The sequence below is a fragment of the Lagopus muta genome, chromosome 29 (assembly GCF_023343835.1).
Source record: "Lagopus muta isolate bLagMut1 chromosome 29, bLagMut1 primary, whole genome shotgun sequence".
NCBI lineage: Eukaryota > Metazoa > Chordata > Aves > Galliformes > Phasianidae > Lagopus > Lagopus muta.
In genome coordinates, this window is record NC_064461.1 from 1,722,121 (window position 1) to 1,746,545 (window position 24,425).

General features: G+C 60.9%; 1 protein-coding gene across 1 annotated transcript; it reads left to right on the forward strand.

The window, feature by feature from the left end:
• The first annotated feature begins 7,065 nt into the window (after positions 1 to 7,065).
• On the forward strand, positions 7,066 to 23,501 carry DCST2 (DC-STAMP domain containing 2). The gene is given in 18 exon segments (XM_048928912.1): positions 7,066 to 7,351; positions 8,434 to 8,535; positions 8,630 to 8,713; positions 8,716 to 8,823; positions 8,935 to 9,000; positions 11,160 to 11,171; positions 11,174 to 11,372; positions 11,459 to 11,477; positions 11,479 to 11,617; positions 13,738 to 13,871; positions 13,873 to 13,903; positions 16,397 to 16,564; positions 16,694 to 16,794; positions 16,897 to 17,027; positions 19,730 to 19,845; positions 19,932 to 20,025; positions 23,033 to 23,300; positions 23,392 to 23,501. Coding segments are annotated over 17 exon segments (2,040 nt in total). The 3' UTR covers positions 23,283 to 23,300; positions 23,392 to 23,501.
• The last annotated feature ends 924 nt before the right edge of the window (positions 23,502 to 24,425 follow it).

Genomic DNA, 24,425 nt, shown 5'->3' on the forward strand with positions numbered 1-24,425 from the left:
ATGGCGTCTCCATGTGTCCCTATGGCGTCCCCATGTGTCCCTATGGAGTCCCCATGTGTCCCTATGGCATCTCATGTGTCCCTATGGAGTCCCATTTGTCCCTATAGAGTCTCCATGTGTCCCTATGGCGTCCCCATGTGTCCCTATGGAGTCCCCATGTGTCCCTGTGGTGTCCCCATGTGTCCCTATGGCATCCTCATGTGTCCCTATGGAGTCCCATGTGTCCCTATGGAGTCTCCATGTGTCCCTATGGCGTCCCATGTGTCCCTATGGCATCCCCATGTGTCCCTATGGCGTCCCCATGTGTCCCTATGGAGTCCCATGTGTCCCTATTTAGTCTCCATGTGTCCCTATGGCGTCTCCATGTGTCCCTATGGAGTCCCATGTGTCCCTATGGAGTCTCCATGTGTCCCTATGGAGTCCCATGTGTCCCTATGGAGTTCCCATATGTCCCTATGGAGTCCCATGTGTCCCTATGGCATCCCCATGTGTCCCTATGGAGTCCCATGTGTCCCTATGGCATCCTCATGTGTCCCTATGGCATCCCATGTGTTCCCTATGGTATCCTCATGTGTCCCTATGGAGTCCCATGTGTCCCTATGGAGTCTCCATGTGTCCCTATGGCGTCCCATGTGTCCCTATGGCGTCCTCATGTGTCCCTACGGAGTCCCATGTGTCCCTATGGAGTCCCATGTGTCCCTATGGCATCCCTATGTGTCCCTCTGGAGTCCCCATGTGTCCCTATGGAGTCCTATGTGTCCCTATGGAGTCCCCATGTGTCCCTATGGCGTCTCCATGTGTCCCTATGGCGTCCCCATGTGTCCCTATGGCGTCCCCATGTGTCCCTATGGCATCCCCATGTGTCCCTATGGAGTCCCCATGTGTCCCTATGGAGTCCCATGTGTCCCTATGGCGTCTCCATGTGTCCCTATGGCATCCTCATGTGTCCCTATGGAGTCCCATATGTCCCTATGGAGTCCCCTGTGTCCCTATGGCATCCTCATGTGTCCCTATGGCATCCTCATGTGTCCCTATGGAGTCCCCATCTGTCCCTATGGAGTCCCATGTGTCCCTATGGCATCCTCACGTGTCCCTATGGCGTCCTCATGTGTCCCCTATGGCGTCCCATGTGTCCCTATGGCGTCCCCATGTGTCCCCTATGGCATCCCCATGTGTCCCTATGGCATCCCCATGTGTCCCTATGGAGTCCCCTGTGTCCCTATGGAGTCCCCATGTGTCCCTATGGAGTCCCATGTGTCCCTATGGCGTCCCATATGTCCCTACGGCATCCCCATGTGTCCCTATGGAGTCCCCATGTGTCCCTATGGAGTCCCATTTGTCCCTATAGAGTCCCCATGTGTCCCTATGGCGTCCCCATGTATCCCTATGGCATCCCAATGTGTCCCTATGGCGTCCCCATGTGTCCCTATGGAGTCCCCATGTGTCCCTATGGTGTCCCATGTGTCCCTATGGCATCCTCATGTGTCCCTATGGAGTCTCCATGTGTCCCTATGGCATCCCCATGTGTCCCTATGGAGTCCCCATGTGTCCCTATGGCGTCCCATGTGTCCCTATAGAGTCCCCATGTGTCCTATGGCATCCCCATGTGTCCCTATGGCGTCCCCATGTGTCCCTATGGAGTCTCAATGTGTCCCTATGGAGTCCCATGTGTCCCTATGGCATCCTCATGTGTCCCTATGGAGTCCCATATGACCCTATGGAGTCCCCTGTGTCCCTATGGCATCCCCATGTGTCCCTATGGCGTCCCCATGTGTCCCTATGGAGTCCCATATGTCCCTATAGAGTCTCCATGTGTCCCTATGGCATCCCCATGTGTCCCTATGGAGTCTCCATGTGTCCCTATGGCATCCCCATGTGTCCCTATGGCATCCCCATGTGTCCCTATGGAGTCCCATGTGTCCCTATGGCATCCCCATGTGTCCCTATGGAGTCCCATGTGTCCCTATGGAGTTCCCATATGTCCCTATGGAGTCCCATGTGTCCCTATGGCGTCCCCATGTGTCCTATGGAGTCCCATGTGTCCTTATGGAGTCCCCATGTGTCCCTGTGGCATCCCCATGTGTCCCTATGGCATCCCCATGTGTCCCTATGGCGTCCCCATGTGTCCCTATGGAGTCCTATGTGTCCCTATGGAGTCCCATGTGTCCCTATGGCGTCCCCATGTGTCTCTATGAGTCCCCATGTGTCCCTATGGCGTCCCCATGTGTCCGTATGGAGTCCCCATGTGTCCCTATGGCATCCCCATGTGTCCCTGTGGCATCCTCATGTGTCCCTATGGAGTCCCATGTGTCCCTATGGAGTCCCCATGTGTCCCTATGGCATCCCCATGTGTCCCTATGGAGTCCCCATGTGTCCCCTATGGAGTCCCATGTGTCCCTATGGAGTCTCCATGTGTCCCTATGGAGTCCCCATGTGTCCCTCTGGAGTCCCCATGTGTCCCTCTGGAGTCGCATGTGTCCCTATGGAGTCCCATGTGTCCCTATGGAGTCCCATGTGTCCCTATGGAGTTCCCATGTGTCCCTATGGAGTCCCATGTGTCCCTATGGAGTCCCATTTGTTCCTATGGCATCCCCATGTGTCCTATGGCATCCCCATGTGTCCCTATGGGCGTCCCCATGTGTCCCTATGGCATCCTCATGTGTCCCTATGGAGTCCCATGTGTCCCTATGGCATCCTCATGTGTCCCCTATGGATTCCCCATGTGTCCCTATGGCATCCTCATGTGTCCCTATGGAGTCCCATGTGTCCCTATGGAGTCTCCATGTGTCCCTATGGCGTCTCCATGTGTCCCTATGGCGTCCCCATGTGTCCCTATGGAGTCCCCATGTGTCCCTATGGAGTCCCATGTGTCCCTATGGCGTCCCCATGTGTCCCTATGGAGTCCCATGTGTCCCTATGGCATCCCCATGTGTCCCTATGGAGTCCCCATGTGTCCCTATGGAGTCCCCATGTGTCCCTATGGCATCCCCATGTGTCCCTATGGAGTCCCCATGTGTCCCTATGGAGTCCCCATGTGTCCCTATGGAGTCTCCATGTGTCCCTATGGAGTCCCCATGTGTCCCTATGGCGTCCCCATGTATCCCTATGGAGTCTCCATGTGTCCCTATGGCGTCCCCATGTGTCCCTAGGGAGTCCCATGTGTCCCTATGGCATCCCCATGTGTCCCTATGGAGTCCCCATGTGTCCCTATGGAGTCCCCATGTGTCCCTATGGCATCCCCATGTGTCCCTATGGAGTCCCCATGTGTCCCCTATGGAGTCCCATGTGTCCCTACGGAGTCCCATGTGTCCCTATGGAGTCCCCATGTGTCCCTATGGCGTCCCATGTGTCCCTATGGAGTCCCATGTGTCCCTATGGAGTCCCCATGTGTCCCTATGGAGTCCCATGTGTCCCTATGGCGTCTCCATGTGTCCCTATGGAGTCCCATGTGTCCCTATGGAGTCCCCATGTGTCCCTATGGAGTCCCATGTGTCCCTATGGCATCCTCATGTGTCCCTATGGAGTCCCATGTGTCCCTATGGAGTCCCATGTGTCCCTATGGCATCCCCATGTGTCCCTATGGAGTCCCCATGTGTCCCCTATGGAGTCCCCATGTGTCCCTATGGTATCTTCATGTGTCCCTATGGAGTCCCATGTGTCCCTATAGAGCCCCCATGTGTCCCTATGGAGTCCATTGTGTCCCTATGGAGTCTCCATGTGTCCCTATGGAGTCCCATGTGTCCCTATGGCATCCTCATGTGTCCCTATGAGTCCAATGTGTCCCTATGGAGTCCCATGTGTCCCTATGGAGTCTCCATGTGTCCCTATGGAGTCCTATGTGTCCCTATGGAGTCCCCATGTGTCCCTATGGCATCCCCATGTGTCCCTATGGCATCCCTATGTGTCCCTATGGCGTCCCCATGTGTCCCTATGGCATCCCTATGTGTCCCTATGGCATCCCTATGTGTCCCTATGGAGTCCCCATGTGTCCCTATGGCGTCCCATGTGTCCCTATGGAGTCCCCATGTGTCCCTATGGAGTCCCATGTGTCCCTATGGAGTCTCCATGTGTCCCTATGGAGTCCCATGTGTCCCTATGGAGTCCCCATGTGTCCCTATGGAGTCCCATGTGTCCCTATGGCATCCTCATGTGTCCCTATGGAGTCCCATGTGTCCCTATGGAGTCCCATGTGTCCCTATGGCATCCCCATGTGTCCCTATGGAGTCCCCATGTGTCCCTATGGTATCTTCATGTGTCCCTATGGAGTCCCATGTGTCCCTATGGAGCCCCCATGTGTCCCTATGGAGTCCATCGTGTCCCTATGGAGTCTCCATGTGTCCCTATGGAGTCCCATGTGTCCCTATGGCATCCTCATGTGTCCCTATGGAGTCCAATGTGTCCCTATGGAGTCCCATGTGTCCCTATGGAGTCTCCATGTGTCCCTATGGAGTCCTATGTGTCCCTATGGAGTCCCCATGTGTCCCTATGGCATCCCCATGTGTCCCTATGGCATCCCTATGTGTCCCTATGGCGTCCCCATGTGTCCCTATGGCATCCCTATGTGTCCCTATGGCATCCCTATGTGTCCCTATGGAGTCCCCATGTGTCCCTATGGCGTCCCATGTGTCCCTATGGAGTCCCCATGTGTCCCTATGGAGTCCCATGTGTCCCTATGGAGTCTCCATGTGTCCCTATGGAGTCCCCATGTGTCCCTATTTAGTCTCCATGTGTCCCTATGGAGTCCCATGCGTCCCTATGGCATCCTCATGTGTCCCTATGGAGTCCACATGTGTCCCTATGGCGTCCCCCATGTGTCCCTATGGAGTCCCATGTGTCCCTATGGCGTCCCATGTGTCCCTATGGAGTCCATGTGTCCCTATGGCGTCCCCATGTGTCCCTGTGGCGTCCCCATGTGTCCCTATGGAGTCCCATGTGTCCCTATGGAGTCCCATGTGTCCCTATGGAGTCCCATGTGTCCCTATGGCAGTCCAATGTTGTTGTGCTGAGGGATGTGGTTTGGTGGGAGCTGTTGGTGATGGGGGAATGGTTGGACTGGAGGAGCTTGGAGGTCTTTTCCAACCTTGGTGATTCGATGATTCTATGATTGTATGATTCTATGTGTCCCTATGGCGTCCCCATGTGTCCCTATGGAGTCCCATGTGTCCCTATGGCATCCCCATGTGTCCCTATGGCATCTCATGTGTCCCTATGGAGTCCCATGTGTCCCTATGGAGTCTCCATGTGTCCCTATGGAGTCCCATGTGTCCCTATGGAGTCCCCATGCGTCCCTATGGCATCCTCATGTGTCCCTATGGAGTCCCCATGTGTCCCTATGGCATCTCATGTGTCCCTATGGAGTCCCATTTGTCCCTATAGAGTCTCCATGTGTCCCTATGGCATCCCCATGTGTCCCTATGGAGTCCCCATGTGTCCCTGTGGTGTCCCCATGTGTCCCTATGGCATCCTCATGTGTCCCTATGGAGTCCCATGTGTCCCTATGGAGTCTCCATGTGTCCCTATGGCGTCCCATGTGTCCCTATGGCATCCCCATGTGTCCCCTATGGCGTCCCCATGTGTCCCTATGGCGTCTCCATGTGTCCCTATGGAGTCCCATGTGTCCCTATGGCATCCTCATGTGTCCCTATGGAGTCCCATTTGTCCCTATAGAGTCCCCATGTGTCCCTATGGCGTCCCCATGTGTCCCTATGGCGTCTCCATGTGTCCCTATGGCGTCCCCATGTGTCCCTATGGAGTCCCCATGTGTCCCTATGGCATCTCATGTGTCCCTATGGAGTCCCATTTGTCCCTATAGAGTCTCCATGTGTCCCTATGGCGTCCCCATGTGTCCCTATGGAGTCCCCATGTGTCCCTGTGGTGTCCCCATGTGTCCCTATGGCATCCTCATGTGTCCCTATGGAGTCCCATGTGTCCCTATGGAGTCTCCATGTGTCCCTATGGCGTCCCATGTGTCCCTATGGCATCCCCATGTGTCCCTATGGCGTCCCCATGTGTCCCTATGGAGTCCCATGTGTCCCTATTTAGTCTCCATGTGTCCCTATGGCGTCTCCATGTGTCCCTATGGAGTCCCATGTGTCCCTATGGAGTCTCCATGTGTCCCTATGGAGTCCCATGTGTCCCTATGGAGTTCCCATATGTCCCTATGGAGTCCCATGTGTCCCTATGGCATCCCCATGTGTCCCTATGGAGTCCCATGTGTCCCTATGGCATCCTCATGTGTCCCTATGGCATCCCATGTGTCCCTATGGTATCCTCATGTGTCCCTATGGAGTCCCATGTGTCCCTATGGAGTCTCCATGTGTCCCTATGGCGTCCCATGTGTCCCTATGGCGTCCTCATGTGTCCCTACGGAGTCCCATGTGTCCCTATGGAGTCCCATGTGTCCCTATGGCATCCCTATGTGTCCCTCTGGAGTCCCCATGTGTCCCTATGGAGTCCTATGTGTCCCTATGGAGTCCCCATGTGTCCCTATGGCGTCTCCATGTGTCCCTATGGCGTCCCATGTGTCCCTATGGCGTCCCCATGTGTCCCTATGGCATCCCCATGTGTCCCTATGGAGTCCCCATGTGTCCCTATGGAGTCCCATGTGTCCCTATGGCGTCTCCATGTGTCCCTATGGCATCCTCATGTGTCCCTATGGAGTCCCATATGTCCCTATGGAGTCCCCTGTGTCCCTATGGCATCCTCATGTGTCCCTATGGCATCCTCATGTGTCCCTATGGAGTCCCATGTGTCCCTATGGAGTCCCCATGTGTCCCTATGGCGTCCCCATGTGTCCCCTATGGAGCCCAAAACTGAACCCAGCTCTGGAGGTGCAGCCTTGTACCTTGTACCTGTACCAGAGCTGAGCACAGGGGATGCTCAGCTCCCTGCTCTGCTGGCCATTCCTCCTGCAGGCCAGGATGCCGTTGGCCCTTTGGCCTCCCGGGCTCCCTGTGGGCTCCTGTTCAGCCCAGCATCCACCAGCACCCCCAGCTCCTTCTCTTCTTCACACTCACAGCCGCTCAGCCCCAAGCCTGCAGCGCTGCATGGGGTTGCTGTGCCCAAATGCAGGACCCAGCACTTGGCCCTGTTGAACCTCAGCCCGTTCACCTCCCCGTTCCACCCCCTCTCCGCTCCCTCCGGAGGTGGGGAGGGGGCTTCAAGGCTTCGTGTCTCGCAGGGGAAGGCAAAGTGCTGCTGCTGCTGCTGGCGCTCGGTCTGGCCGTGCAGGGGCCGTGCGCCAACGTGCTGCACAACTTCGCGCGAGCGGCCGAGTCGGTGGCGTGCGGGGCGGAGCTGGCGTTGAATCAAACGGCCGAGAGGATGCAGCGTGCGAGGGAACCGCTGCTGAGTGAGCGGGGGGGGGGGGGGGATTTGGGGGGGGGGGTTGAGGGGGGTTGGGGGGGATTTGGGGTGGGATTTGGGGGTGAACGGTTGGGGTTGAGGGGGGATTTGGGGTGGGGGGGTTAAAGGGGGTTGGGGGGGGGATTTGGGGGTAGGGGGGTTGAGGGGGGATTTGGGGTGGGGGGGTTGGGGGGGCTGGGGGGGGATTTGGGGTAGGGGGGTTGAGGGGGGATTTGGGGTGGGGGGGTTGAAGGGGGTTTGGGGGTTGAGGGGGGATTTGGGGTGGGGGGGTTTGAAGGGGGTTTGGGGGGTTGAGGGGGGATTTGGGGTGGGGGGGTTGAAGAGGGTTGGGGGGTTGGGGAGGATTTGGGGTGGGGGGGTTGGGGGGCTGGGGGGTTGGGGGTGGATTTGGGGGGGATTTGGGGTGGAGGGGTGGGGGATTGAGGGGGAATTTGGAGGGGGGGGTTGGGGAGTTGGAGGCGATTTGGGGTGGGGGGGTCGAGGGGGGTTGGGGTTGAGGGGGGATTTGGGGTGGAGGGGTGGGGGGTTGGGGAGTTGGGGGCGATTTGGGGTGGGGGGGGTTGAGGGTTAAGGGAGGATTTGGGGTGGGGGGGTTGGGGAGTTGGGGGGCTGGGGGGTTGGGGGGGATTTGGGGTGGGGGGGTTGAAGGGGGTTTGGGGGTTGGGGGGGATTTGGGGTGAGGGGGTGGGGGGGGATTTGAGGTAGGGGGGTTGAGGGGGGATTTGGGGTGGGGGGGGTGGGGGGTTGGGGATGTTGGGGGCGATTTGGGGTGGGGGGGATCGAGGGCGGTTGGGGGGTTGAAGGGGGATTGGGGGGGGTGGGGGGTTGAGGGGGGTTGGGGGATTGGGGGGAGAATTTGGGGTGGGGGGGTGGGGGGGTTCAGGGGGATTTGGGGTGGGGGGTTGAGGGTTGAGGGGCGATTTGGGGTGGGGGGTCTGGGGGCTGTGGGGAAAGTGGGGGTCTGGGGGCTTTGGGGTCTGGGGGCTTTGGGGTCTGGGGGCTGTGGGTTCTGGGGCTCAATGGGGGCAGTGGGTGTCGCTGCCCCGCTCAGAGCTGCCCTCATTGCAGACGTCCTCTCCAAAATCAAAGACATCGCCCAGAAAGCCAAAGTGGTCGGCGACCGCGTGCGCAAATTCTTCCGCGCCATCATCGACGGCGTCACCCACGTCGGTGAGACCCCCCCCATCCCCCCCCCAAAGACCCCCTCCCCACCCCCTCCCCCCCCTCCCCAGCAGCCCCCCAACCCCTCTGTGCGCCCCCCCAGCCCGCGCTCTGCGCAACGTTTGGCTCTGGCTCAGCAACGTGGGCGACGTCTGCAACCGAGAGATGGGGACCCCCTTCCAGCGCTGCTGCGCGTCTTCGCCGACGCCAAGGACAACTGCGAGCGCGCGCTCTCCTTCCTCTTCTTCCTCTGCTACATCATCATCACCTTCAGACCCCTCTGCGGCCTCGCCAGCCGTGCGTGCGCCCCCCTTCTGTGTCCTTGTGCGAGAGGAGGGGTGGGCGCAGCGAGGACCCCCCCCCCAGCCTCCCCCGACCCCCTCATGGTGCCCCCTTCGCTTCCCGCAGTCGGACTCCTCTTCTGCATCGTCCCCATGTACGTCCAGTCCTTCCTCAGGAGGGTCGTCGCTGAGCGTGAGTGTCTGGGGGGGTCTGGGGTCCCCCTCTGCTCTCTCTGATCTCAGCTGGGTTCTGTTGTGGGGTTCTGGGGTCCCTCTCCATCCCCCTCTGCCCCTCTGGCTCTTCTGTGGGGTCTGGGGTCCCTCTGTACCCCTTTCTGCCCCCCCTCTGTCTCTGGGGCCCTTTCTGACCTCAGTTTGGCTCTGCTGTGGGGTCTGGGGTCCCACTTCATCCCCCTCTCTCTCTGCTATGGGGCATGGGGTCCCTCTCCATCCCCCTCTGGCTCTTCTGTGGGCTCTGGGTTCCCTCTCTGCCCCCCTCAGTCCCCATCTGGTTGTGGGGTCTGGGGTCCCTCTCCATTCCCTTCTGTCTCTGCTATGGGGCCTGGGGTCCCTCTCCATCCCCCTCTGCCCCTCTGGCTCTTCTGTGGGGTCTGGGGTCCCTCTCCTCATCCCTCTCTCTCTGCCATGGGCTCTGAGGTCCCTCTCCATTCCTCTCTGGCTCCACTCAGTCCCCATCTGGTTGTGGGGCCTGGGGTCCCTCTCCATTCCCTTCTGTCTCTGCTATGGGGCTCTGAGGTCCCTCTCCATCCTCCTCTCCCCCCCTCTCTCTCTGCTATGGGCTCTGAGGTCCCTCTCCATCCCCCTCTGGCTCCACTGTGGGCTCTGGGTTCCCTCTCTGCCCCACTCAGTCCCCATCTGGTTGTTGGGCCCAGAGTCCCTCTCCATTCCCTTCTGTCCTCTTCTGCAGGGTCTGGGGTCCCTCTCCTCATCCCTCTATCTCTGCTATGGGGTCTGGGGTCCCTCTCTGCCCCCCTCAGTCCCCATCTGGTTGTGGGGTCTGGGGTCCCTCTCCATCCCCCTCTGTCCCTCTGGCTCTTCTGCAGGGTCTGGGGTCCCTCTCCTCATCCCTGTCTTTGCTATGGGGCCTTGGGTCCCTCTCCATCCCCCTCTCCATCCCCCTCTGGCTCCACTCAGTCCCCATCTGGTTGTGGGCTCTGGGGTCCCTCTCCATTCCATTCTGTCTCTGCTATGGGGCTCTGGAGTCCCTCTCCATCCACCTCTGTCCCTCTGGCTCTTCTGCAGGGTCTGGAGTCCCTCTCCTCATCCCTCTATCTCTGCTATGGGGTCTGGGGTCCCTCTCTGCCCCACTCAGTCCCCATCTGACTGTGGGGTCTGGGGTCCCTCTCCATTCCATTCTGTCTCTGCTATGGGGCCTGGGGTCCCTTTCCATCCCTCTCTGTCCCTCTGGCTCTTCCGCAGGGTCTGGGGTCCCTCTCCTCATCCCTCTCTCTCTGCTATGGGGCATGGGATCCTTCTCCATCCCCTTCTGGCTCCACTGTGGGCTCTGGGTTCCCTCTCTGCCCCCCTCAGTCCCCATCTGGTTGTGGGGCCTGGAGTCCCTCTCCATCCCCCTCTGTCCCTCTGGCTCTTCTGCAGGGTCTGGGGTCCCTCTCCTCATCCCTGTCTCTGCTATGGGCTCTGAGGTCCCTCTTCATACCCCTCTGGCTCCACTGTGGGGCCTGGGGTCCCTCTCCATCCGCCTCTGGCTCCACTCAGTCCCCATCTGATTGTGAGGTGTGGGGTCCCTCTCCATTCCCTTCTGTCTCTGCTATGGGGCCTGGGGTCCCTCTCCATCCCCCTCTGTCCCTCTGGCTCTTCTGCAGGGTCTGGGGTCCCTCTCCTCATCCCTCTCTCTCTGCCATGGGCTCTGAGGTCCCTCTCCATTCCTCTCTGGCTCCACTCAGTCCCCATCTGGTTGTGGGGCCTGGGGTCCCTCTCCATTCCCTTCTGTCTCTGCTATGAGGCCTGGAGTCCCTCTCCATCCTCCTCTCTCCCCCTCTCTCTCTGCTATGGGCTCTGGGGTCCCTCTCCTCATCCCTCTGTCTCCGCTATGGGGCCTGGGGTCCCTTTCCATCCCTCTCTGTCCCTCTGGCTCTTCCACAGGGTCTCCCTCTCCTCATTCCTCTCTCTCTGCTATGGGGTCTGGGTTCCCTCTCTGCCCCCCTCAATCCCCATCTGGTTGTGGGGTCTGGGATCCCTCTCCATTCCCTTCTGGCTCCGCTATGGGGCTCTGAGGTCCCTCTCCATCCCCCTCTGGCTCCTCTATGGGCTCTGGGGTTCCCTCCCCCCCCTTCCCCAATTCTCCATCCCCATTCCACCGTCACCCCTCAGCCATCAACCGAGCTCTGACCGCCTGCGTCGGGAATTCGAGTTCAACATTTCGGCTTCGCATCACTTCGACGTGAGCCTCAACTCCAGCAAAACCCTGGCAGACGTGGCTGCGGACATCATGGAGGCGGTGGGCCGTCGCCTGCATCCCGCCCGGCAGCTGCTGGGGCTTTCAGCCTACGTCTCCTCCTGCGCCATCCTCTATTTGTACCTGCAGTGAGTGCGCCGGGGGCTCGGCTTTGGGATTTAGGGGGGGTTTTGGGGGGCAGAGGGCTCCCCATCATCCCAACCTCACCCCGCAGGGCTCTGCGTTACCGTTACCCGCTACCTGAGGGACGATGCCTTCGACAACATTTACATCACGGGGCGATTCGTCGCCATGGACGCGCGGAGGGCGCAGATGGGCCGCCCCACTGTGCTGCCCCTGGGCTGGAGGGAGAGCGGCCGCTACATCCAACCTGGTGAGTGGGAGGAAGGGGGGGCAGGTGGGGGGCCTGCAGGGACATCAATGGTGCTGTCATCGTGACCCCAGCAGGGATGGGGGTCCCCTTGTGGCACCGCTGATGCTGTCCCCATGACCCTAGGAGGGATGGGGGTCCTCATATGGCACTGCTCACATTGATCCCAGGACCCTAAGAGGGATGGGGGTCCTCATACTGCAATGCTCATGCTGTCCCCGTGTCCCTAAGAGGGATGGGGGTCCCATATGGCACTGCTCACACTGATCCCAGGACCCCAGGAGGGATGGGGGTCCCCATATGGCACCACTCACACTGTCCCCATTTCACCAGGAGGCATGGGGGTCCCCTTGTGGCACAACTGACGCTGTCCCCGTGTCCATAAGAGGGATGGGGGTCTCCTTGTGGCACTGCTCATGCTGTCCCTGTGTCCCTAAGAGGGATAGGAGTCCCCTTGTGGCACCACTGACACTGATCCCAGGACCCCAGGAGGGATGGGGGTCCTGGTGTGGCACCACTCACGCTGTCCCTGTGTCCCTAAGAGGGATGGGGGGTCCCCATATGGCATTGCTCACACTGATCCCAGGACCCCAGGATGGATGGGGGTCCCGGTGTGGGCACCGCTGATGCTGTCCCCAATGACCCTAAGAGGGATAGGGGTCCCCTTGTGGCACCACTGACACTGATCCCAGGACCCCAGGATGGATGGGGGTCCTCATACTGCAATGCTCACTCTGTCCCCGTGTCCCTAAGAGGGATGGGGGTCCACATGTGGCACCACTCACACTGTCCCCCATTTCACCAGGAGGCATGGGGGTCCCCTTGTGGCACAACTGACACTGATCCCAGGACCCTAGGAGGGATGGGGGTCCTCATATGGCAACGCTCACGATGTCCCCGTGTCCCTAGGAGGGATGAGGGTCCTGATATGGCAATGCTCACGCTGTCCCCATGACCCTAAGAGGGATGGGGGTCCCCATTTGGCACCACTCACACTGTCCCTATGTCACCAGGAGGGATGGGGGTCCCCATATGGCACTGCTAACACTGATCCCACGACCCCAGGAGGGATGGGGGTCCTCATATGGCACCACTCACGCTGTCCCTGTGTCCCCAAGAGGGATGGGTGTCCCGGTGTGTCGCTGCTCACGCTGTCCCCGTGTCACCAAGGGGAATGAGGCACTGCTCACGCTGTCCCCATGACCCTAGAAGGGATGGGGGTCCCCATATGGCACCACTCACACTGTCCCCATGTCCCTAAGAGGGATGGGGGTCCCCTCTTGCGGCACTGCTCACACTGATCCCAGAACCCCAGGATGGATGGGGGTCCTGGTGTGGCACTGCTCTGCTGTCCCCGTGTCACCAAGGGGAATGAGGCACTGCTCACGCTGTCCCTGTGTCCCTAAGAGGGATGGGGGTCATCATATGGCAATGCTCACGCTGTCCCCATGTCCCCAGCAGGGATGGGGGTCCCCATATGGCATTGCTCACACTGATCCCATGTCCCTAAGAGGGATGGGGGTCCCCATATGGCACCGCTCTGCTGTCCCCATGTTACCAAGGGGAATGAGGCACTACTCACACTGTCCCCGTGTCTCTAAGAGGGATGGGGGTCCTGGGTGTGGCACAGCTCACACTGTCCCCATGTCCATAAGAGGGATGGGGGTCCCCATATGGCACTGCTAACACTGATCCCACGACCCCAGGAGGGATGGGGGTCCTCATATGGCACCACTCACGCTGTCCCTGTGTCCATAAGAGGGATGGGGGTCCTCATATGGCACCACTCACGCTGTCCCCATGACCCTAAGAGGGATGGGGGGTCCCAGTGTGGCACTGCTCACGCTGATCCCATGTCCCCAGCAAGAATGGGGGTCCCCTCATGTCACTGCTCACGCTGTCCCTGTGTCCCTAAGAAGGATGGGGGTCATCATATGGCAATGCTCACACTGTCCCCATGTCCCCAGCAGGGATGGGTGTCCCTGTGCGTCGCTGCTCACGCTGTCCCCATGTCCCTAAGAGGAATGGGGGTCCCCATATGGCACCACTCACGCTGTCCCCATGTCTCTAAGAGGGATGGGTGTCCCTGTGCGTCGCTGCTCACGCTGTCCCCGTGTCCCCAGGCACACCATGGCTGTCCCGGCAGGAGCGGCGGCGCTATGGTCTGGAGCTGGCCGGGTTCCTGCGCTACGTGCTGCTGGGGCTGAGCCTGGTGCTGGCCGATTACGGGCTGTTCTGGCTGCTGGACCTCGTGCGGCCACCAAATGCAGGGCGAGATCGTGGCCAGGGGTGAGCATCTGGAGTCGTGCCCCCCCCAGCGCCCCGTCTGCTGACTGAGGGGGAGCATTTGGGGACCCCCCCCATAAACTGCTCTGCGAAACCATGGCTGAACATCTGGGGTCCCCCTGAACACCCCCTCAGCTGACCCAGAGGTGAACATTTGGGGTCCCCTCCAACACCCCCTCAGCTGACCCAGAGGTGAACATTTGGGGTCCCCTCCAACACCCCTCTGTTGACTCTTGGGCGAGCATTTGGGGTGTCCCCCCCATGACCCCCTCTGCTGTCTCAGGGGTGAGCATTTGGGGTCCCCCCATGACCCACTCCGCAGACCCATGGCTGAACATTTGGGGTCTCCCCCCATAACCCCCCCTCTGCAGACCCATGGTTGAACATTTGGGGTCCCCCTAAACAGCCCCTCTGCTTACCCAGGGGTGAGCACTTGGGGTCCCCTCCAACACCTCCACTGCAGACCCATGGCTGAGCATTTAGGGTCTCCCCCCATAACCCCCTCAGCCGACCCTTGGCTGAACATTTGGGGTCCCCTCCTCTACCCCCCTCTGCTGACCCATGGCTGAACATTTGGGGTCCCCCTGAACACCCCCTCAGCTGACCACGGGTGAACATTTGGGTCTCCCCCCATAACCCCCTCTGCAGACCCATGGCTGAACATTTGGGGTCCCCTCCTCTACCCCCTCTGCTGACCCATGGCTGAACATCTGGGGTCCCCCTGAACACCCCCTCAGCTGACCCAGAGATGAACATTTGGGGTCCCCTCCAACACCCCTCTGTTGACCTTTGGGCGAGCATTTGGGGTCTCCCCCCATAAACCACTCTGCAGACCCATGGCCGAACATTTGGGGGTCCCCCTAAACAGCCCCTCAGCTGACCCAGGGGTGAACATTTGGGGTCCCCCCATGACCCCCTCTGCAGACCCATGGCCGAACATCTGGGGTCCCCCCTGAACACCCCCTCTGCTTACCCAGGGGTGAGCACTTGGGGTCCCCTCCAACACCTCCACTGCAGACCCATGGCTGAGCATTTGGGGTCTCCCCCCAACACCCCCTCAGCTGACCCATAGCTGAACATCTGGGGTCCCCCCTAAACACCCCCTCAGCTGATCCAGGGGTGAACATTTGGGGTCCCCCCATGACCCACTCTGCAGACCCATGGCTGAACATTTGGGTCCCCCCTAAACACCCCCTCAGCTGACCCATGGCCGAACATTTGGGGACCCCCAATGACCCCCTCTGCAGACCCATGGCTGAACATCTGGGGTCCCCCCTAAACACTCCCTCAGCTGACCCATGGCCGAACATTTGGGGGTCCCCTCCAACACCCCCTCAGCTGACCCATGGCTGAACATTTGGGGACCCCCAATGACCCACTCTGCAGACCCATGGCCAAGCATTTGGGGTGTCCCCCCCCATGACCCCCTCTGCTGTCTCAGGGGTGAACATTTGGGGTCCCCTCCAACACCCCCTCTGCAGACCCATGGCTGAACATTTGGGGACCCCCAATGACCCACTCTGCAGACCCATAGCTGAATATTTGGGGTCTCCCCCCAACACCCCCTCAACTGACCCATGGCCGAACATTTGGGGTCCCCCTGAACACCCCCTCAGCTGACCCACGGGTGAACATTTGGGGTCTCCCCCCCATAACCCCCTCTGCAGACCCATGGCTGAGCATTTAGGGTCTCCCCCCATAACCCCCTCAGCTGACCCATGGCTGAACATTTGGGGTCTCCCCAACACCCCCTCAGCTGATCCAGGGGTGAACATTTGGGGTCCCCTCCAACGCCCCTCTGTTGACTCATGGCCGAGCATTTGGGGTCTCCCCCCATAAACCACTCTGCAGACCCATGGCTGAACATTTGGGGTGTCCCCCCATGACCCCCTCTGCTGTCTCAGGGGTGAGCATTTGGGGTCTCCCCCCATGACCCACTCTGCTGACCCATGGCTGAACATTTGGGGTCTCCCCCCAACACCCCCTCAACTGACCCATGGCTGAATATTTGGGGACCCTTCCTCCACCCCCTCAGCTGACCCATGGCTGAACATTTGGGACCCCCAATGACCCACTCTGCAGACCCATGGCCAAGCATTTGGGGTGTCCCCCCCATGACCCCCTCTGCTGTCTCAGGGGTGAACATTTGGGGTCCCCTCCAACACCCCCTCTGCAGACCCATGGCTGAACATTGGGGGTCTCCCCCCAACACCTCCTCTGCAGACCCATGGCTGAACATTTGGGGACCCCCAATGACCCACTCTGCAGACCCATAGCTGAATATTTGGGGTCTCCCCCCAACACCCCCTCAACTGACCCATGGCCGAACATTTGGGGTCCCCCCTAAACACCCCCTCAGCTGATCCAGGGGTGAACATTTGGGGTCCCCCCATGACCCCCTCTGCAGACCCTTGGCTGAACATTTGGGGTCTCCCCCCATAACCCCCTCAGCCGACCCATGGCCGAACATTTGGGGTCCCCCGTGTCCCCCCCCAGCCCCGGCGGTGCTGGCAGTCAGTGTGGACGGCTCGGGCTACACCAGCGACATTTACCGCGACGTCGTTTCTGCTTTCGATGTGCTCCAACGCGGCAACGTCTCGGTGCTGTCGCAGCGCTGCCTCCTGCAACCCGTGGAGCCCGATTACAACACCTACATCGGCATGGGTGAGCAGCAATGGGGCAGGAGGGGGGGGGGGTGCTGCAGGGTTTGGGGTCTCCTCTAAGACCCTGTGCCCCCCTACGGCCCTGTGCCCCCCTGTGCCCCCCCCTGTGCCCCCCCTGTGCCCCCCACAGGGATCCTATATGGCGTCTGCTTCTTCATCGCGCTGTGCGGCAGCCACGTGGCGCGGTTGCGGCGCGTCATTTGTGCCGCCTATTACCCGGCCCGTGAGCAGGTGAGGGACCCCCAGCCGAGCCCCAAATCCTCAGCTCCCCTCCCTCTGCCCCCCCCCCCCCCGGGGCTGCAGCCCCTCACCCTGCCGTCCCCGTTGTTCCAGGAGCGCACGGTGTTCCTCTATAACCGCATCCTGGCCAGGCGCACGGTGTTGGAGCGCGTCCTGCGCCGGGCGGGCCAGGCAGAGCGCGGCCGATGCGGGGGCAGCAACGTGCTGCTCTGCCTCAGCACCAGGCAGGGGGAGGCAGGGGGTGCTGTGGGGTCGGGGATGGGGTGGGGTGGGGATGGGGTGGGTTTGGGGATGAGGGCGGGTGGCCTTGGGGGATGCTATGGGGTCAGGGATGGGGTGGGGTTGGGGATGGGGTGGGTTGGGGATGGGGTAGGGTGGGCTTGCGGGGTTCTGTGGGTCAGAGATGGGGTGGGGATGAGAGGGGGTGGGTTGGGGGATGCCATGGGGTTGGGGATGGGGTGGGTTGGGAGATGGGGTGGGGTTGAGAGATGTCATGGGGTTGGGGATGGGGTGCCCTTAGGGATGCTATGGGGTCAGGGATGGGGTGGGGTGGGGGATGCTGTGGGGTTGGGGATGGGGTGGGCTTGAGGGATGCCATGGGGTCGGGGAGGGGGTGGGGTGGGGATGGGGTGGGCTTGGGGGATGCTATGGGGTCAGAGATGGGGTAGGGTGGTGATGGGATAGGGTGGGAGATGCCATGGGGTTGGGGATGGGGTGCCCTTAGGGATGCTATGGGGTCAGGGATGGGGTGGGGATGGGATGGGGTGGGGGTTGAGGGATGCCATGGGGTTGGGGATGGGGTGGGGTGGGGATGGGGTGGGTTTGGGGGATGCCATGGGGTTGGGTATGAGGGCGGGTGGCCTTGGGGGATGCTATGGGGTCAGGGATGGGGTGGGGTTGGGGATGGGGTGGGTTGGGGATGGGGTAGGGTGGGCTTGCGGGGTTCTGTGGGTCAGAGATGGGGTGGGGATGAGGGGGGTGGGCTTGGGGGATGCCGTGGGGGTTGGAAATGGGGTGGGTTGGGAGATGGGGTGGGGTTGAGAGATGTCATGGGGTTGGGGATGGGGTGCCCTTAGGGATGCTATGGGGTCAGGGATGGGGTGGGGTGTGGTGGGGATGGGGTGGGCTTGGGAGATGCCATGGGGTTGGGGATGGGGTGGGGTGGGGATGGGGTGGGCTTGGGAGATGCCATGGGGTTGGGGATGAGGGGGGGTGGCCTTGGGGGATGCTATGGTGTCAGGGATGGGGTGGGGTTGGGGATGGGGTAGGGTGGGCTTGCGGGGTTCTGTGGGGTCAGAGATGGGGTGGGGATGAGAGGGGTGGGCTTGGGGGATGCCATGGGGTTGGGGATGGGGTGGGGTTGAGAGATGTCATGGGGTTGGGGATGGGGTGCCCTTAGGGATGCTATGGGGTCAGGGATGGGGTGGGGTGGGGGATGCCATGGGGTTGGGGATGAGGGGGGTGGCCTTGGGGGATGCTATGGGGTCAGAGATGGGGTGGGGATGGGATGGGGTGGGGGTTAAGGGATGCCATGGGGTTGGGGATGGGGTGGGCTTGGGGGATGCTATGGGGTCAGAGATGGGGTAGGGTGGGGGTGGGATGGGGTGGGAGATGCCATGGGGTTGGGGATGGGGTGGGAATGGGGGATGCTATGGAGTTGGGGGATGCAGTGGGGTTGGAAATGGGGTGGATTTGGGATGGGATGGGTCAGAAGATGGGGTGAGGTTGGGGGATGCCATGGGGTTGGAGATGCTATGGGGTGAAGGGATGCTGTGGGGTTGGGAATGGGGTGGGTTGGGATGGAGTGGGGTTGAGGGATGCTGTGGGGTTGGGGATGGGTGGGTTGGGGGGTGCTATGGGGTTGGGGATGGGTGGGTTGGGGGATGGGATGGGTCAGAAGATGGGGTGAGGTTGGGGGATGCCATGGGGTTGGGGATGAGATGGGTTGGGAATGGGGTGGAGTGGGAGGATGCTATGGGGTCGGGGATGGGGTGGGTTGGGGGATTCCATGGGGTTGGAGATGCTATGGGGTGAAGGGATGCTGTGGGGTTGGGAATGGGGTGGGTTGGGATGGAGTGGGGTTGAGGGATGCCATGGGGTTGGGGATGGGTGGGTTGGGAATGGGGTGGAGTGGGAGGATGCTATGGGGTCAGGGATGGGTTGGATTGGAGATGGGATGGGGTTGAGGGATGCCATGGGGTTGGGGATGGGATGGGTCAGGGATGGGTGGGTTGGGGGATGCTATGGACTTGGGGGATGCAGTGGGGTTGGTGGATGCCATGGGGTTGGAAATGGGGTGGATTTGGGGATGGGATGGGTCGGAAGATGGGGTGAGGTTGGGGGATGCCATGGGGTTGGAAATGCTATGGGGTGAAGGGATGCAGTGGGGTTGGAAACGGGGTGGGTTGGGATGGGGTGGGGTTGAGGGATGCCATGGGGTTGGGGATGGGTGGGTTGGGAATGGGGTGGAGTGGGAGGATGCTATGGGGTCAGGGATGGGTTGGATTGGAGATGGGATGGGGTTGAGGGATGCCATGGGGTTGGAGATGGGATGGGGTTGAGGGATGCTATGGGGTTGGGAGATGGGATGGGGTTGAGGGATGCTATGGGGTTGGGAGATGCAGTGGGGTTGGGGGATGCCATGGGGTTGGAAATGGGGTGGATTTGGGGATGGGATGGGTCAGAAGATGGGGTGAGGTTGGTGGATGCCATGGGGTTGGAGATGCTATGGGGTGAAGGGATGCTGTGGGGTTGGGAACGGGGTGGGTTGGGATGGGGTGAGGTTGAGGGATGCTGTGGGGTTGGAGAATGGAATGGGGTTGGAAACGAGTGGGTTGGGGGATGGGGATGGTTTTGGGGTTTCGCCCCCATCCCTGGGGACAGCATCGCCCCCAGCCCCACTGAATCGCCCCCATTTGTGCCCCAGGGTGCCCGGCTTCGCCCCACTGCTTCGGCTCCTGGGGCTGCAGCCCAAATGCTGCCTGGCGTGTGGGGCAGCGCAGCAGGGGGGCCTCAACGCCTGCATCACCGTTGGCTGCAAAGGTGGGGGGGCGGAGGTGGGAGGGGAAAATGGGGGACCCCCCCCCCTTCCCTTCCTCTGCCATCCCACCCCCCTTCGTGCTCTGTAGGGTCGTACTGCAACCAGTGCTACGAAACCCTAAACAACGTCTGCGCCGTGTGCATGGGGCCGCTGAGCTACGAGGATGTGGGGGACGAGGAGATGTGAGCGGGGCAGGGGGCAAAAAGGGGGGAGGGGGGGGGCGTGGGGGTGTTTGGGGGGTTTGGGGGGTTGGGGTGGGTTTGGGGGTTGATGAGGGTTCGGGGATGGGGTGGTTTGGGGATGGTTTGGGTAGGGGGATGGGGTGGGTTTGGGGTTGCCATGGGTTTGGGAATGGGGTGGGTTTGGGGATGGGGTGGGTTTGGGGTGGATGAGGGTTTGGGGATGGGGTGGTTTGGGGGATGGTTTGGGTAGGGGGATGGGGTGGGTTTGGGAATACCATGGGTTTGGGGTTTGCCATGGGTTTGGGGATGGTGGGGTTTGGGGTGGGGTGGGGTGGGTTTGGGGATTGGGTGGGTTTAGGGTTGGGGTGGGTTTGGGGGTTGATGAGGGTTTGGGGTTGGGGTGGGTTTGGGGACGCTGTGGGTTTGGGGATGGGGGGGGTTTGGGGATAGGATGGGTTTGGGGTTGCCATGGGTTTGGGGATGGAGGGGGTTTGGGGATGGGGTGGATTTGGGGATGGGGTGGGTTTGGGGATGGGGGGGGGTTGGGGATAGGATGGGTTTGGGGTTTGCCATGGATTTGGGGATGCTGGGGTTTGGGGGATGGGGTGGATTTGGGGATGGGGTGGGTTTGGGGATGGGGGGGGTTTGGGGATAGGATGGGTTTGGGGTTTGCCATGGATTTGGGGATGGTGGGGTTTGGGGTGGGTTGGGGTGGGTTTGGGGATGCTGTGCATTGGGGGATGCCATGGGTTGGGGATGCTGTGGGTTTGGGGGATGGGGTGGATTTGGGGACACTGTGGGTTTGGGAATGCCGTGGGTTTGGGGTTGGGGTGGGTTTGGGGGTTGATGAGGGTTTGGGGATGGGGTGGATGATGTGGTTTGGGGATGCCTTGGGTAGAGGTTGCTGTAGGTTTGGGAATTGAGTGGGTATGGGGGATGGCTTGGGTAGGGGGATGGGGTGGGTTTGGGGTTGCCATGGGTTTGGGAATACCATGGGTTTGGGGATGCTGTGGATTTGGGGATGGGGGGGGTTTGGGGATAGGATGGGTTTGGGTTGCCATGCGTTTGGGGATGGTGGGGTTTGGGGGATGGGGTGGGTTTGGGACGCTGTGCATTGGGGATGCCATGGGTTGGGGATGCTGTAGGTTTGGGGATGAGGGGGGTTTGGGGATAGGATGGGTTTGGGGTTGCCATGGATTTGGGGATGGGATGGGGTGGGTTTGGGGATGGGGATGGGGTGGATGATGTGGTTTGGGGGATGCCTTGGATAGAGGTTGCTGTGGGTTTGGGAATTGAGTGGGTATGGGGGATGCCTTGGGTAGGGGGATGGGGTGGGTTTGGGGTTGCCATGGGTTTGGGGTTGCTGTGGATTTGGGGATGGGAGGGGGTTGGGGATGGGGTGGGTTTGGGACATGGGGGGGGTTTGGGGATAGGATGGGTTTGGGGTTGCCATGGGTTTGGGGATGGTGGGGTTTGGGGTGGGGTGGGTTTGGGGACGCTGTGGGTTTGGGAATGCCGTGGGTTTGGGGATGGGATGGGGTGGGTTTGGGGGTTGATGAGGGTTTGGGGTTGGGGTGGGTTTGGGGACGCTGTGCATTGGGGAATGCCATGGGTTGGGGATGCTGTAGGTTTGGGGATGGGGGGGGTTTGGGGATGGGGATGGGGTGGATGATGTGGTTTGGGGGATGCCTTGGGTAGGGGGATGGGGTGGTTATGGGGTTGCCATGGATTTGGGGATGCTGGGGTTTGGGGATGCTGGGGTTTGGGGATGGGGTGGGTTTGGGGTTTGCCATGGGTTGGGGATGCTGTGGGTTTGGGGATGGGGTGGATTTAGGGACACTGTGGGTTTTGGGACGCTGTGGATTTGGGGACGCTGTGGGGTTTGGGGATGAGGTGGATTTGGGGACGCTGCAGGTTTGGGGCTGCCGTGGGTTTGGGGACGCTGTGGGTTTGGGAATGGGGTGGGTTTAGGTTTGCCATGGGTTTGGGGATGGGAAGGGTTTGGGGTTGCCATGGGTTTGGGGATGCTGGGGTTTGGGGATGCTGGGGTTTGGGGATGGGGTGGATTTAGGGATGCTGTGGGTTTTGGGACGCTGTGGGTTTGGGGATGGGGTGGGTTTGGGGATGCTGTGGGTTTGGGGATGCTGTGGGTTTGGGGCTGCTGTAGGTTTGGGGATGGGGGGGGTTTGGGGATGCTGTGGGTTTGGGGATGCTGTGGGTTGGGGCTGCTGTAGGTTTGGGATGGGGGGGTTTGGGGATAGGATGGGTTTGGGGGTTGATGAGGGTTTGGGGATGGAGTGGATGATGTGGTTTGGGGGATGCCTTGGGTAGGGGGATGGGGTGGTTATGGGGGTTGCCATGGGTTTGGGGTTTGCCATGGATTTGGGGATGCTGGGGTTTGGGGATGGGGTGGATTTGGGGACGCTGTGGGTTTTGGGACGCTGTGGGTTTGGGGACGCTGTGGGTTTGGGAATGGGGTGGATTTGGGGACGCTGCAGGTTTGGGGCTGCTGTGGGTTTGGGGACACTGTGGGTTTGGGAATGGGGTGGGTTTAGGTTTGCCATGGGTTTGGGGATGGGAAGGGTTTGGGGTTGCATGGGTTTGGGGTTGCTGTGCATTTGGGGATGCTGGGGTTTGGGGATGGGATGGGTTTGGGGACGCTGTGGATTTGGGGACGCTGTGGGGTTTGGGGATGGGGTGGATTTGGGGACGCTGCAGGTTTGGGGCTGCTGTGGGTTTGGGGACACTGTGGGTTTGGGAATGGGGTGGGTTTAGGTTTGCCATGGGTTTGGGGTTGCCATGGGTTTGGGGTTGCCATGGGTTTGGGGATGCTGGGGTTTGGGGTTGGGGTGGGTTTGGGGACGCTGTGCATTGGGGGATGCCATGGGTTGGGGATGCTGTAGGTTTGGGGACGGGGGGGTTTGGGGATAGGATGGGTTTGGGGGTTGATGAGGGTTTGGGGCTGCCGTGGGTTTGCCCACCCCATGCCCCCCCCCGGACCCCACAGCGACTCCAGCGACGAGGAAACCCCGGAGCTGTGGCTGGGAGCCGTGCGGGCGCTGCGGGGTCAGGAGCAGCAGCAGCTGCGGGATCAGGGCAGGAAGCTGGAGGAGCGAATCCGCCGGGTGGCGCGGGGCCGGGGGGGCGGCCGCCGATTGCATCCCCGGATCGCAGCCCGGCTGCGGGCGCAGCTGGAGGAGGAGGAGGAAGAGGAAGAGGAGGAGGAGAGCGGCAGTGAGGACGATGCGCGCGGGTGAGGGCAGCTCGGCGTCCAGGTGAGGGCCGGGAGGGGCGGCCGTGGGGACGCAGGGGGGGGACGATGGCAGCCCTCAGCACGGCTCCGTGTCCCTCCGCCGTCCCTCCCAGCCTTGATTTCAGCTACCAGGAGCAGCCCGAGGGCAGCGGCAGCGAGCTGGAGGAGGTGAGGGCTGAGCGGCCGCTGAGGCGGTGATGGCAGGACGGTGTCACACGGATGGCTCGGCGGCTGCGGAGAGATGGCGTGGGGACGTGGGGACGTGGGGACATGGGGACATGGGGATGTGGGGATGTGGCTGCTGCCCCAGAAGCGTGATGGAAGCCAGCAGCAAGCAGGGAGGGAATGGCAAATAAAGCACCGGTCCTCGAGCCAGCGGTGTCCCCGTGTGCTGAGCTGATGTCCCGTCTCTTCGTGGTCCCCCTGTGGTCCCCATGGTGACCCTGCCCCCCCACTGTGACCCCAGCTCCAGACCCACGCTGTTCCCATCCCAAACGTCCCCAAAATGTCCCCAGCCCCATGGTGGCTCGCCTCAATCCCATGCGTCCTCCATCCCCATTGTGTCCCCAAGTGCACCCCAACGTTGTCGCCTGTCCCCACAATGTCCCCCAAACAATCCCCCATTGTGTCCCCAAATCCATCCCCGCAGTGTCCCCAGATTCATCCCCATTGTGTCCCCAAATCCACCCCCATCATGTCCCCAAATTCACCCCCATAGCTTCCCCACCTCCATCCCCATTATGTCCTCACATCCATCCCCACTGTGTCCCCAAATCCACCCCTCACAGTTCCCCATGTCCCCCCCATTCTGTCCCCATGTCCGTCCCTGTGGTGGCCCCAAATCCAACCCCATTCTGTCCCCAAATCCATCCCTATGGTGTCCCCAAATCCACCCCCATTCTGTCCCTGTGTCCATCCCTATGGTGGCCCCAAATCCACCCCCATAACATCCCCAGTTCCATCCCCATTGTGTCCCCATGTCCATCTCTATGGTGGCCCCAAATCCAACCCCATTCTGTCCCCAAATCCATCCCTATGGTGTCCTCAAGTCCATCCCCATTGTGTCCCCATGTCCATCCCTGTGGTGGCCCCATATCCACCCCCATCGTGTCCCCAAATCCAGCCCCATCCTTCCCCAAGTCCACCC